This window comes from Loxodonta africana, chromosome 27 (genome assembly GCF_030014295.1).
Source record: "Loxodonta africana isolate mLoxAfr1 chromosome 27, mLoxAfr1.hap2, whole genome shotgun sequence".
Lineage (NCBI taxonomy): Eukaryota > Metazoa > Chordata > Mammalia > Proboscidea > Elephantidae > Loxodonta > Loxodonta africana.
This window is the reverse complement of record NC_087368.1, coordinates 20,536,210-20,549,116: the sequence shown is the minus strand read 5'-3', so window position 1 is coordinate 20,549,116 and position 12,907 is coordinate 20,536,210. Positions and strand designations below refer to the sequence as shown.

Below are 12,907 nucleotides of genomic sequence, written 5' to 3'. Positions count from 1 at the left end.
AAACTTAATATATTATACCCAGACTCATGGCAACATCATGTGTGACAAAGTAGAACTGCACTTGATAGGGTTTTTGATGGCTGTACTCTTTATGGAAATAGATCAGCAGGCATTTCTTCTGTAGCACAGCTGGGTGAATTTAAACTGTCAGCCTTTCAGTTAGAAACTGAGCACAATTTGCTTCATCCAGGAACTTTATTATAGAAGGTTATTAAATTTGGTGAACTAAAAAAGAAAAAAATTTGGTCTAAAGAGTGAGATATTGTAGTTGTGTGTTATCAAGTCGATTCCAATTCATAGCAATCCTATATGACAGAGTGGAGTGCCCCATAGGGTTTCCTTGTAATCTTTACCAGAACAGATCACCAAATCTTTTCTCCCATGGAGAGGCTAGTGGGTTCAAACCACAGACCTTTTCTTTAGCAGCTGAGTGCTTAACCATTGCTCCATCAGGGCTCCTAAAATAGTGAGATGTTGTTAATGTTGTTAGGTGCCATTGAGTTAGCTGCTACTCATAGCGACCCCATGTACAATAGAATGAAACACTACCCAGTTCTGCACCATTCTCACAATGGTTGCTATGTTTGAGCCGATTGTTGCAGACACTGTATCACTCCATCTCACTGAGGGTCTTCCTCTTTTTCATTGATTCTCTATCAAGCATGATGCCCTTCTCCAGGGACTGGTCTCTCCTGATAATATGTTCAAAGTACATGAGACAAAGTCTCACCATCCTTCCTTCTAAGGAGTATTCTGGCTGTACTTTTTTCAAGACAGATTTATTCATTCTTCTAGAAGTCCATGGTATATTCAATATTTTTTGCCAAGACCATCGTTCAAAGGCATGAATTCTTCAGTCTTCCTTGTTCATTGTCCAGCTTTTGCATGCATATGAGGTGAGTGGAAATACTATGGCTTGGATTAGGTGAACTTTAGTCCTCAAAGTGACATTTTGGCTTTTTAACACTTTCAAGAGTTCTGTTGCTGCAGATTTGCCCAATGCAATACATCTTTTGATTTCTTAACTGCTGCTTCCATGTGTGTTGATTGTGGATCCAAGTCAAATGAAATCCTCGACAGTTCAATATTTGGTCCAGTTTGAGAATTTCAGTTTTATGTTGAGGTATAATCCATACTGAAGGCAGTAAACTTTGATCTTCATCAGTAGGTGATTCAAGCCCTCTTCACTTTCAGCAAGGAAGCTTGTGCTATCTGCATATCACAGGTTGTTAATGAGTCTTTTTCCAATCCTGATGCCTCTTTCTTCTTCTTGGATTATTTGCTCAGCATACAGATTGAATAAGTATGCACACCTTCCCTGATTTTAAACCACACTATATCACCTTGTTCTGTTCGAACAAATGCCTCTTGATCTATGTATAGCTTCTTTATGAGCACAATGAACTGTTCTGGAATTCCCATTCTTTCCAATGTTACCTATAATTTTATAGGATTCACACAGTCGAATGCTTTTGAATGGTCAATAAAACACAGGTAAACATTTTTCTGGTATTCTCTGCTTTTAGCCAGAATTCATCAGACATCAGCAATAATATCCCTGGTTCCATGTCCTGAATCTGGCTTGAATTTCTGGCAGTTCCCTGTTGATATACTGCTGCAGCCATTTTTAAATGATCTTCAGCAAAGTTTTGCTTGTGTGTGGTATTAATGATATTGTTCGATAATTTCTGTATTCTGTTGGATCACCTTTCTCTGGAATAGGCACAAATATGAAAAAGTGAGATAAGGTTTATTTGTTTTGAAAAATGTTGACACTTATCTCTCATTTGAAATTAAAATATATCATAGATGGAGAGTCAAACATTTAAAAACATGATTTCACAGAAGAAATCTCATCACAGGAAAATTTAACTTTGTAGGCATGTTTATAGAGGAAAAAGGGGTGACTGTCTATTTAAAGAAACTATACACAAAATAAAAGAGAAAATATAGACATACTTTAGTTCGAAGAAGGTAAAAGCTTCTGTAATTCTCTTAATCACACCCACAAAGGAAATAAAAAAGGCAAAACCACATTGAAAACAATTATTTACCATAAATAGGTCAAGCAGAAGACAAAATAAAAGAGAAAATATAGACATACTTTAGTTCGAAGAAGTTAAAAGCTTTTGTAATTCTCTTAATCACACCCACAAAGGAAATAAAAAGGCAAAACCACATTGAAAACAATTATTTACCATAAATAGGTCAAGCAGAAGACAATACCTTTATTAAGTAAAATTTCTGTAAAACTAATAAGAAAAGCAAGCTTTTCTAGATGAAATACAAGGAAAAGAATTGGTAAGTATTAAAGAGTAAAATACTAGTAACTATTAAAACAGTGTATGAAAAATAATAGAAAATCTATTGATAAAGAAACAGATGAAAACAATTATACATTTTTGTTAAGTAAAAATAACAATAATATTAATACTTCCTTCTGTGTATTAGGAATCATGGTGGCATTGGAAATTGGAATGACCTTGGAAAGGCTGACAGTTTCCAAGTCACAGAGAGACCTCAGTAGGTGCTCAATTTCAATTTATATTTACTGAATTAATTTGAGTTTCCTTTCACAGTTTCCTTTTCTGGTGATTGGATCCCCATACTGGGCCTCCTTCCTCATTATTTCACAATTCCACCATCCCTGTTAGTTACTTGGGAACACAATGCTCCTTCCTTCTCAGAGCTACACAAAATGGCTTCCTTATTTGTTTTCCAGGGCTGCCATAACAAAGTATCACAAACTTGGAGAATTTAAACAACAGAAATTTATTGTTTCACAGTTCTGGAGATTAGAAGTTCAAAATCAAGGAGTTGGCAGGGTTGTCTTCTCTCTGGAGGCTCTAGGGGAAAAACTGTGTACATCTTCTAGATGTACTATAGCTCTAGATGTACTACAGATCTTCTAGAACTGTACTAACACTTGTGAATTCTCTTCTAAGAAAATACTTCAAAATACAGAAAAAAGTCAGCACACAAAAATTTGATTTCTAAGTTTTAATAATGTCGTAATGTTTGTAATAGTGAAAAACTAAAAACAATATAAATGATCAATTGTGAGAGAGTAATTAAATTAATAACGGTACTTCATCCCTTGGGACATAATACAATTATTAAAATTATGGCTTTAAAAATACATAATCCCAAAAATATCATTGTTAGACTAGGAAGAAAAATCCAAGGTAAAATTTTGCATACAATTTTACAGCCATTTATATAAAATACACACTTGTGACAAAACATTATGGCAATTCATTTTAAACTGATAACCTTGGTAATGGCAAGGTATTCAGTTGTGTGTAGATTTATTTTAATCACGACTTTCTAACTATTCTGTGTTGTGATTTTATTCATTTAAGTTTTTCTTTCTAAAGCCGTAATTGAAACACAAAAAAATAAGCAATTTTCTTTCAATACGTTTTTCTTTCACAGTTTCTATTTAGTGGCCAGCTGTTTTAATTAAGAATTCTATGTTTGTAGAAATTGTGGAAGAATAATTACCTCATTTTCAGATTAAAAAAAAAACTTGTGTAATCTATGTCTACTTTTTAATACATAAGACCATAATAAAGCAACTTAAAAACAAACACAAAAACTTGAAAATTGTAGCTGTAGATAAAATATAAACAAACAAACAAAAAACTGGTAAAGCGTTTCAAACAATCAAATTATAATTTAAAAAGTTAAAGAAAACATACTCTGTAGATAGCAAAGGTAATTTCCTTCATACATGTAACCTTACACTTACTCCAATCTATTTGGTGGAAAGTTTGCAATGTAAGCTTATACTAATCAGCCTCACTTGGGGTGATAGTGTTCCCTACGTGGGCAACTTTTCTAGTCAATTAATGCAAAAAGAGATAAAGTCTGGACCAAGTCAGAAATACATGAATCTCCATAGAGCAACCTAGGCAGAAGCAGCAGAGGAATTAATTAGACCAGAATTTGAGAAGATGATAGCGGTCAATCACTATTTCAGTTATTTAACCTCAGAGAATTATCTTCATCTCAGATAATTCTGGAAAAAATCATTAAAAGACCTAGTGGATTAGTCTCTTCTTTGAAACTTAGGCTGAATAATGGACTAACAAGCAGAAGCAGTGACATGGCAAACCCTAATTAAAGTAATTGTTTCTAAGATGGGAACTAGAGAATTGATTTTGAAACTGCTTGGTCTTGTTATACACAACGAGGTAATGAAGTGTTTTTTCTCTCCTAACTGGGGAGCTAGCAGAAAATATTCTGGGAGGCTTTCGATGTCTCTAACGAGAGTAGATGCCAGAATCAAAATACACCTGTTTGTTTTTTAAATCTAGGAACTTAAGAAGAAATAAAACATATAGTACTTCTTATTAATGGGACAAATATTAAACAAAAATGTCAGTATTATTAATGCATATATAATTATAAATATTTTTTCTATAGTAACATTGCATAATAATTATTTGTTATATAGTAAAAAAAAAAAAATTTTTTTTTTAATCATATATACCTTCATGGGTGACCCTGCTGGTATCTGAATACCTTTGGCATAGCTTCCAGCATCACAGCAACACACAAGCTCCCACAGTACAACAAACTGACAAACACAGGTTTCAGCTGAGCTTCCAGATTAAGACAGACTAGGAAGAAGTACCCAGTAGTCTACTTCTGAAAAGCATTAACCAGTGAAAACCTTATGAATAGCAGTGGAACATTGTCTGATATAGTGCTGGAAGATGAGCCCTCCAGGTTGGAAGGCACTCAAAAGATGACTGGGGAAGAGCTGCCTCCTCAAAGTAGAGTCGACCTTAATAATGTGCATGGAGGAAAGCTTTCAGGACCTTCATTTGCTGATGTGGCATGACTCAAAATGAGAAGAAACAGCTGCAAACATCCATTAATAATCAGAACCTGGAAAGTACAAAGTATGAATCTAGGAAAATTGGAAATCGTCAAAAATGAAATGGAATGCATAAACATCGATATCCTAGGCATTAGTGATCTGAAATGGACTGGTATTGGCCATTTCCAATTGGACAGTCATATAGTCTACTATGCTGGGAATGACAACTCAAAGAGGAATGGTGTTGCCTTCATCATCCGAAAGAACATTTCAAGATCTATTCTGAAGTATAACGCTGTCAGTGATAGGAAAATATCCATACGCCTACAAGGAAGACCAGTTAATACAACTATTATTCAAATTTAGGCACCAACCACTGGGCCAAAGATGAAGAAATAGAAGATTTTTATCAGCTGCTGCAGTCTGAAATTGATAGAACATGCAATCAAGATGCGTTGATAATTACTGGTGATTGGTATTGGAATGCAAAAGTTGGAAACAAAGAAGAAGGATTAGTAGTTGGAAAATATGGCCTTGGTGATAGAAACAATGCCAGAGATCAAATGATAGAACTTTGCAAGACCAACGACTTCTTCATTGCAAATACCTTCTTTCACCAATATAAATGGCGACTATACATATGGACCTAGCCAGATGGAACACACAGAAATCAAATTGACTACATCTGTGGAAAAAGACGATGGAAAAGCTCAATATCATCAGTCAGAACAAGGCCATGGGCCGACTGTGGAACAGACCATCAATTGCTCATATGCAAGTTCAAGCTGAAACTGAAGAAAATCAGAGCAAGTCCACAAGAGCCAAAATATGACCTTGAGTATATCCCCCCTGAATTTAGAGACCATCTCAAGAATAGATTTGACACATTGAACACTAGTGACCACAGACCAGATGAGTTGTGGAATGACATCAAGGACATCATCCATGAAGAAAGCATGAGGTCACTGAAAAGACAGGACAGAAAGAAAAGACCAAGGTGGATGTCAGCGGAAACTCTGCAACTTGCTCTTGCGTGTCCAGCAACTAAAGCAAAAGGAAGAATTGATGAAGTAAAAGAACTGAAGATTTCAAAGGGTGTCTCGAGAAGACAAAGTAAAGTATTATAATGACATGTGCAAAGAGCTGGATATGGAAAACCAAAAGGGAAGAACACGCTCGGTGTTTCTCAATCTGAAAGAACTGAAGAAAAAATTCAAGCCTCGAGTTGCAATAGTGAAGGATTCCATGGGGAAAATATTAAACAACGCAGGAAGCATCAAAAAAAGATGGAAGGAATACACAGAGTCATTATACCAAAAAGAATTAGTCGATATTCAACCATTTCAAGAGGTGGTATATGATCAGGAACTGATGGTACTGAAGGAAGAAGTTCAAGCTACTCTGAAGGCATTGGCGAAAAACAAGGCTCCAGGAATTGATGGAATATCAATTGAGATGTTTCAACAAACAGATGCAGTGCTGGAGGTGCTCACTCATCTATGCCAAGAAATGTGGAAGACAGCTTCCTGGCCAACTGACTGGAAGAGATCCATATTTATGCCTATTCCCAAGAAAGGTGATCCAACCGAATGTGGAAATTATAGAACAATATCGTTAATATCACACATAAGCAAAATTTTGCTGAAGATCATTCAAAAACGGCTGCAGCAGTATATCGACAAGAAACTGCCAGGAATTCAGGCCGATTTCAGAAGAGGACATGGAACCAGGGATATCATTGCTGATGTCAGATGGATCCTGGCTGGAAGCAGAAAATACTAGAAGGATGTTTATCTGTGTTTTATTGACTATGTAAAGGCAATTCGACTATGTGGATCATAAACTATGGATAACACTGCGAAGAGTGGGAATTCCAGAACACTTAATTGTGCTCATGAGGAACCTTTACATGGATCAAGAGGCAGTTATTTGGACAGAACAAGTGGATACTGATTGGTTTAAAGTCAGGAAAGATGTGCGTCAGGGTTTTATTCTTTCACCATACGTATTTAATCTGTATGCTGAGCAAATAATCTGAGAAGCTGGACTATATGAAGAAGAACGGGGCATCAAGCTTAGAGGAAGATTCATTAACAATCTGTGTTATGCAGATGACACAATCTTGCTTGCTGAAAGTGAAGAGGACTTGAAGCACTTACTAATGAAGGTCAAAGATCACAGCCTTCAGTATGGATTACACCTCAACATAAAGAAAACAAAAATCCTCACAACTGGACCAATGAGCAACATCATGATAAACGGAGAAAAGATTGAAGTTGTCAAGGATTTCCTTTTACTTGGATCCACAATCAACAGCCATGGAAGCAGCAGTCAAGAAATCAAAAGATGCATTGCATTGGGCAAATCCGCTGCAAAGGACCTCTTCAAAATGTTGAAGAGCAAAGGCATCAGACTAAGGTGCTCCTGACCCAAGCCATGGTATTTTCAATCACATCTTGTGCATGTGAAAGCTGGACAATGAATAAGGCAGATTGAAGAAGAGTTGACGCCTTTGAACTGTGGTGTTGGCGAAGAATATTGAATACACCATGGACTGCCAAAAGAAACAAACAATCTGTCTTGGAAGAAGTGCGGCCAGAATGCTCTTTAGAGGCAAGGGTGGTGAGACTGCGTCTTACATACTTTGGACATGTTGTCAGGAGGGATGAGTCCCTGGAGAAGGACATCATGCTTGGCAGAGTGCAGGGTCAGCGGAAAAGAGGAAGACCCTCAATGAGGTGGATTGACGCAGTGGCTACAACAATAAGCTCAAGCATAACAACGATTGTAAGGATGGCACAGGACCGGGCAGTGTTTCATTCTGTTGTGCACAGGGTCGCTATGAGTCGGAACCGACTCGACGGCACCTCACAAGGACAACAACAATTATATATATATATATATATATATATATATATATATATATATATATATATATATATATGCAAAACCTATATCGTAGAATTAGGTTAAGTCCAGGTTTCTTAATAATCCCCATTCAAGGGGTAGAACTAGTAATCCTTGAACTTCAAAAATTCAACTCCCTTCTTTATACAGAAATAAAACTGAGGAGTAGAAAATTCTCTAATTTTCCCAGACAAGACATTAAATATCTGGAAAATTAGAATCAGAACCAGTTTCAGGTGTTATTCCTGCATTTAATCTTGTACACGGATTTTTTTTTAAATGTGTATTTAACTTTATTTTTGGTGAAAATATACACAGCAAAACCTGCTCCCATTTTGTGGTTATATTTGGATAGACATAATGATCAGTGACATTGGTTACATTCTTCACATTGTGTCAACATTCTGGATATTTCTGTTCCAGTTTTTTCCCTTCCATTTACTGAAACTCCCTGTCCCCCAACCTTCTCATCTATGCTTTAAAATAGCTGTGAAGGTGGGTCCGGGCAGCTTGCGCAGAGGCAGAGTGGCAGCAGCCAGGCAGCCCAGCTTCTAGAAAGTTCTAGGTGAGCTGCACCCAACAGTCACCCATGAAGCACCCTCCTCACCACCAAGATGCCCAAGAGGAAGGTCAGCTCAGCAGAAGCGGTGGTGAAGGAGGAGCCCAAGAGGAGGCTGGTGAGGTGGTCAGCTAAACCTGCTCCTGAAAAAGTGGACACCTACCCAAAAAGCCAGCAGGAAAAGGAAAAATCTTCAGTCAAGGATGTGCAAAGAAAAGGGAAAAGGGGAGCAAAAGGAAAACACGCTGAAGTGGCTAACCAAGGCTCTAAAGATTTACCTGCAGAAAATGGAGAAATTAAAAACTAGAAGAGTCCAGCCTCGGATGAAACAGGAGAGGAAGAAGCCAAGTTGATCAATGTTTGTCTACCCTGTCTTATCAGTGGTCCCTGTATCTCCCTTATTGTACAATCCAGAGAAATACTTTTATCACCTATTTTATAAATATAAGTTTTTTAATATCTCTAGAAACATTTTTAAGAAGGAGGAAATTCCACTTTTTAAATGTAAATTCTTTTTTTTTAAGAGGCAATATCATTTGCTGGTTGTTCACTTTTTGGTGCAACCAGAAAATAGCAGAATGTTGAATTATGGGATGCTTCTATGGTCTTGGGTGTCAATGGAACATTCCGCAGGTGGGGGGTGGGGAGCAGTTTTTATATCCCATAATACAAAGCATACTTAGGGCATTTTGGAGTCACAGTCATGTATTTATATGTCTTGAACATTTTTAATTCTATTTCCATGTTGTTTTTTTGTAGAATTGTTTCTTCAAGAAAATGGCTCCCTCGTCCTGGCTCTCCCTGTCAGCACTGTGCGTTCTATAACATCTTTGGTCGTGGTGGTCCAATTTTTCTAATAACTTTGTTATGTGCTAAGAAATGTTGAACATTGGAGTGTGTGGTGTATGCGATATTAAATTGTGAATTAGTGGGCCTTAGGATGGTAGACCTTATCAACAATGGAAGATAATCGGTACTTGATATCCTCTTATGGAAAATTTGCCTCCAAATTTAAAGCTGGAATTTAGCAAAGAACTATAATATGTATGGCTTTTTAGATTTTTGGTGTGAACATTAAGAATTGTGTATAAATTGTTCATAATGTCTCTGGTCTTCGGAACAACCAATAAAATACCAATTAGGAAAAAAAAAAAGTAGCAGTTGACACTTTGGTCTTTCATTTTTAAAAATATTTTATTGTTAATTAGGTGAAAGTTTACAGAGCAAATTAGTTTCCCTTTTGGTAGTTTGTACATAAAGCATTTCATGACATTGATTTTATTCCCCACAATGTGCCAGCACTCCTTGGGTTCCTGGTTTCTTTTCATCCTGAATTGCTACCCCGTTCTGCCTTCTCATCTTTGCTTTTGGGCAAATGTTGCCCTTTTGATCTCATATAATTTCTCGTTCTAAGGGGCACATTACTCTTGGGTGTTTTTGTTTATTTTATGGGCCCATGTGTGGTTTGGCTGAAGGGTGGTCTCTGGGAATGGCTTCAGTTCTGGTTCAGAAACTTAAGGCCATAGTTTTGGGGGTTCCTCCAGTCTCTGTCAGACCAGTAAATCTGGTCTTTTCTTGTGTATTCTGCAGTTTTTCTCCCACTCTATTCAGGACCCTCTGTTGTGATCTCAGTCTGAGCAGTAGGTAGAGGTAGCCAGGCACCATCTAGTTCTCCCGGTCTCGGGGCTGTGTAGGCTGTGGTTCATGTGGTCCACTTGTCCTTTGGACTAATTGCTCCCTTGGGTCTTTGGTTTTCTTAATTCTCCTTTGCTTTAGGCAGTCAGAGACCAATAGCTGTATCTTAGATGCCAGCTTGCAAGCTTCTAAGACCCCAGACTCTACTCACCAAAATAAGATGCAGAGATTTGTCTTTATGAGCTACATCGTATGAATTGATATAGATATCCCCTGAGTCTACGGTCCTTTACCTTTTTAGCCTAGGAACTTCGTCCCATGATGTATTTGGTTATGTCCAAGAAGTTGCGTGACTGTGGTCCTTGTGCGCTCTGTTGCCTATATTAATATATAAGCAACTCCTACAGGTAAGAATGTGGAAATGTCTACCACCAAACCTGTATCTGCAGGTGGGTGTGTTCCCTTATACCCTCCCATACTTTTTGACATTCGTAAATTAGTGCTTGTTAATACTATTGTTGCTGGATTGTCTGTGCTATAGTAATTATTATTGTTGCCCTTTGTACTTGCATTCCTCTCAGTGTTCTCCCATGCCTTGGTCGTGTTTTGTTTCCCCCATATTGTTTATTGCCTTTCCCTCCACCAGTATTAAAATGTGCCTTCTATTTGGTAATTTTCCCTACCTCCTCTCCCCACTCCTGGTAACCATCAAATAAAGTTTTGTTTTGTTTTTTTCCGCGTGTAAACCTTTTCTTGTTTCTTTGTAATAGTGGTCTCATAAAATATTTGTCCTATTGCGATTGGCTTATTTCATTCAGCATAGTGTCCTACAAAATTATTATTATTGTTGCATAGTATTCTATTGTGTGTATGTACCACAATTTGTTAATCCATACATCTGTTGATGGGCATTAAATTATTTCAGTCTTTTTGCTTTTGCGAATAATGCTGCAATGAACATAGGTATGCCTATGTCTATTTGTGTCATGGCTCTTATTTCTTTAGGGTATATACATAGGAATGGGATTGCTGGGTCTTATGGTATTTCTATTTCTGGCTTTTTAAGGAGGTACCACACCATTTTCAAAAGTGGCTGTACCATTTTACATTCCCACCAGCAGTGTATAAGACTTCCAATCTCTCCACAACCTTTCTAAAACTTGTTATTTTCTTTCACTTTTTTTTTTTTTGATTAGTGCTAGTAATGCCAGGGTGAGATGTATCTCATTGTAGTTTTAATTTGCATCTCTCTAATGGCTAGTGATCTTCGGCATTTCTTCATGTGCTTGTTAGCTATCTGAACGTTTTCTTTGGTGAAGAGTCTGTTCATATCCTTTGCCCGTTTCTTAACTGGTTGCTTGTCTTTTTGATGTTGAGATGTTAACTTTTTCTACGGATTTTAGAGATTAGACCCTTGTCAAATATGTCAAAGCCAAAAATTTTTCCCACTCTGTAGGTTCTCTTTTTACTCTTTTGTAAAATTATTTTGATATACATACGTGTTTAATTTTAGGAGATCCCATTTATCTAATTCATCTGCTTTTTGTGCATTTTTAGTTATGTTTGGTATTCTATTTATGCCATGTATCAGGGCCCTTAGGATTGTCACTATTTTTTCTTCCATGATCTTTATAGTAACCAACATGTAAAAAAAAAAAAAAAAATTGGCATAGCAGTACTTATGAAAATACCTCAAGCAGGAGAAAGTGATTGGCAAACTTAGAAGACGTGTGTTATTTGCATGCAAATATGGTATAACAGAACGAAATGTTGCCCATTCCTGTGCTATCTTCACATAGTGGGCATGTTTGAGCTCATTGCAGCTATCCTGTCAATCCATCTCATTAAGAGTCTTCCCCTTTTTTCTTGACCCTATGCTTTGCTAAGCATGATGTCCTTCTCTGGGGATTGGTCCGTCCCAATAATGTGTCCAAAGTAAGTGAGACAAAGTCTCACCACTCTTGCTTCTAAGGCGCATTCTGGCTGTTCTTCTTCCAAGACAGATTTATTTCATTCTTCTGGCTGTCCATGGTATTAAAAAAAAACCCATTGCCATCGAGTTCATTCCAACTCATAGCGACCCTATAGGACAGAGTAGAACTGCCTCATAGGGTTTCCAAGCAGCGCCTGGTGTATTCAAACCTCCAGCCTTTTGGTCAGCAGCTGTAGTTGACCAAAGGTCACCAGGGTTTCCATCTATGGTATATTCAATATTATTTGCCAACACCGTAATTTAAATGCAAGCAGCTAGTGCGTTTGAACCTCCTGATCTTTCAGTTAGTAGCCAAGTGCTTAACCACGATACCACCAGAGCTCCGAAGACACTCTAAATAAAATCTTTACAATGATATGAATGCAAGAGAACTTCGCAATCAGAGCGGCTCCAGCTATGGTGATTCTCTCATCTTGGTAAATGGCAGTTAGCCCTTGGTCTTCTGTTCTGACTCAGTCATGCCTTGGATTAGCAGAAGCACAGAGTGCTGCAACCAGGTTTGGAGTATAATCTTAAAATATCTAGAGCAGTTTCTCACTTACGTGTGAGGAAACTGAGTCCTAGACACTTGCTTAAATAACACTGGTGCCTCCATCATTCCCTGAAGTTTATTACATATGCTAAATAGATGGTGAATATATTTTCTTCCGTGTAAAAATGGACCAAAACAAAAAAGGTATTAGAGCTATCTGTTCCCTCCTTCCATCACATGTGTACACATTTGAACAAACAGGTATACTCAATATTTTGTGTTCTCCCAGGACTTTTCATCTATAGAAGATGAGGTCAATTACTCCGAGGCTCGGTAAATGAAATGTTGATAAATCAACATGCCTTTGAGGAGTTTTTTTTTTTTTTTTTTTTTAATGTGCTGAAGAATAAAGAGGAATATGATAAAGATATCTGAAACCCCATGTTATGGAAGTAAAAATGTTGGGTAGCATATTATGACAGGATTAGGTTCTAATATCTACTTTTGGGTTTA

At 37.2% G+C, this 12,907-nt stretch overlaps 1 protein-coding gene across 1 annotated transcript; it reads left to right on the top strand.

The window, feature by feature from the left end:
* The first annotated feature begins 8,349 nt into the window (after positions 1-8,349).
* On the top strand, positions 8,350-8,756 carry LOC111752153 (non-histone chromosomal protein HMG-14-like). The gene has a single exon (XM_064277528.1). The coding sequence runs from the start codon at positions 8,350-8,352 to the stop codon at positions 8,599-8,601; it is 252 nt and encodes an 83-aa protein (XP_064133598.1). The 3' UTR covers positions 8,602-8,756.
* Positions 8,757-12,907: the final 4,151 nt, after the last annotated feature.

Coding starts and splice junctions, on each gene's coding strand:
- LOC111752153 (XM_064277528.1), top strand. CDS start 8,350: ATGCCCAAGAGGAAGGTCAGCTCAGCAGAAGCGGTGGTGAAGGAGGAG.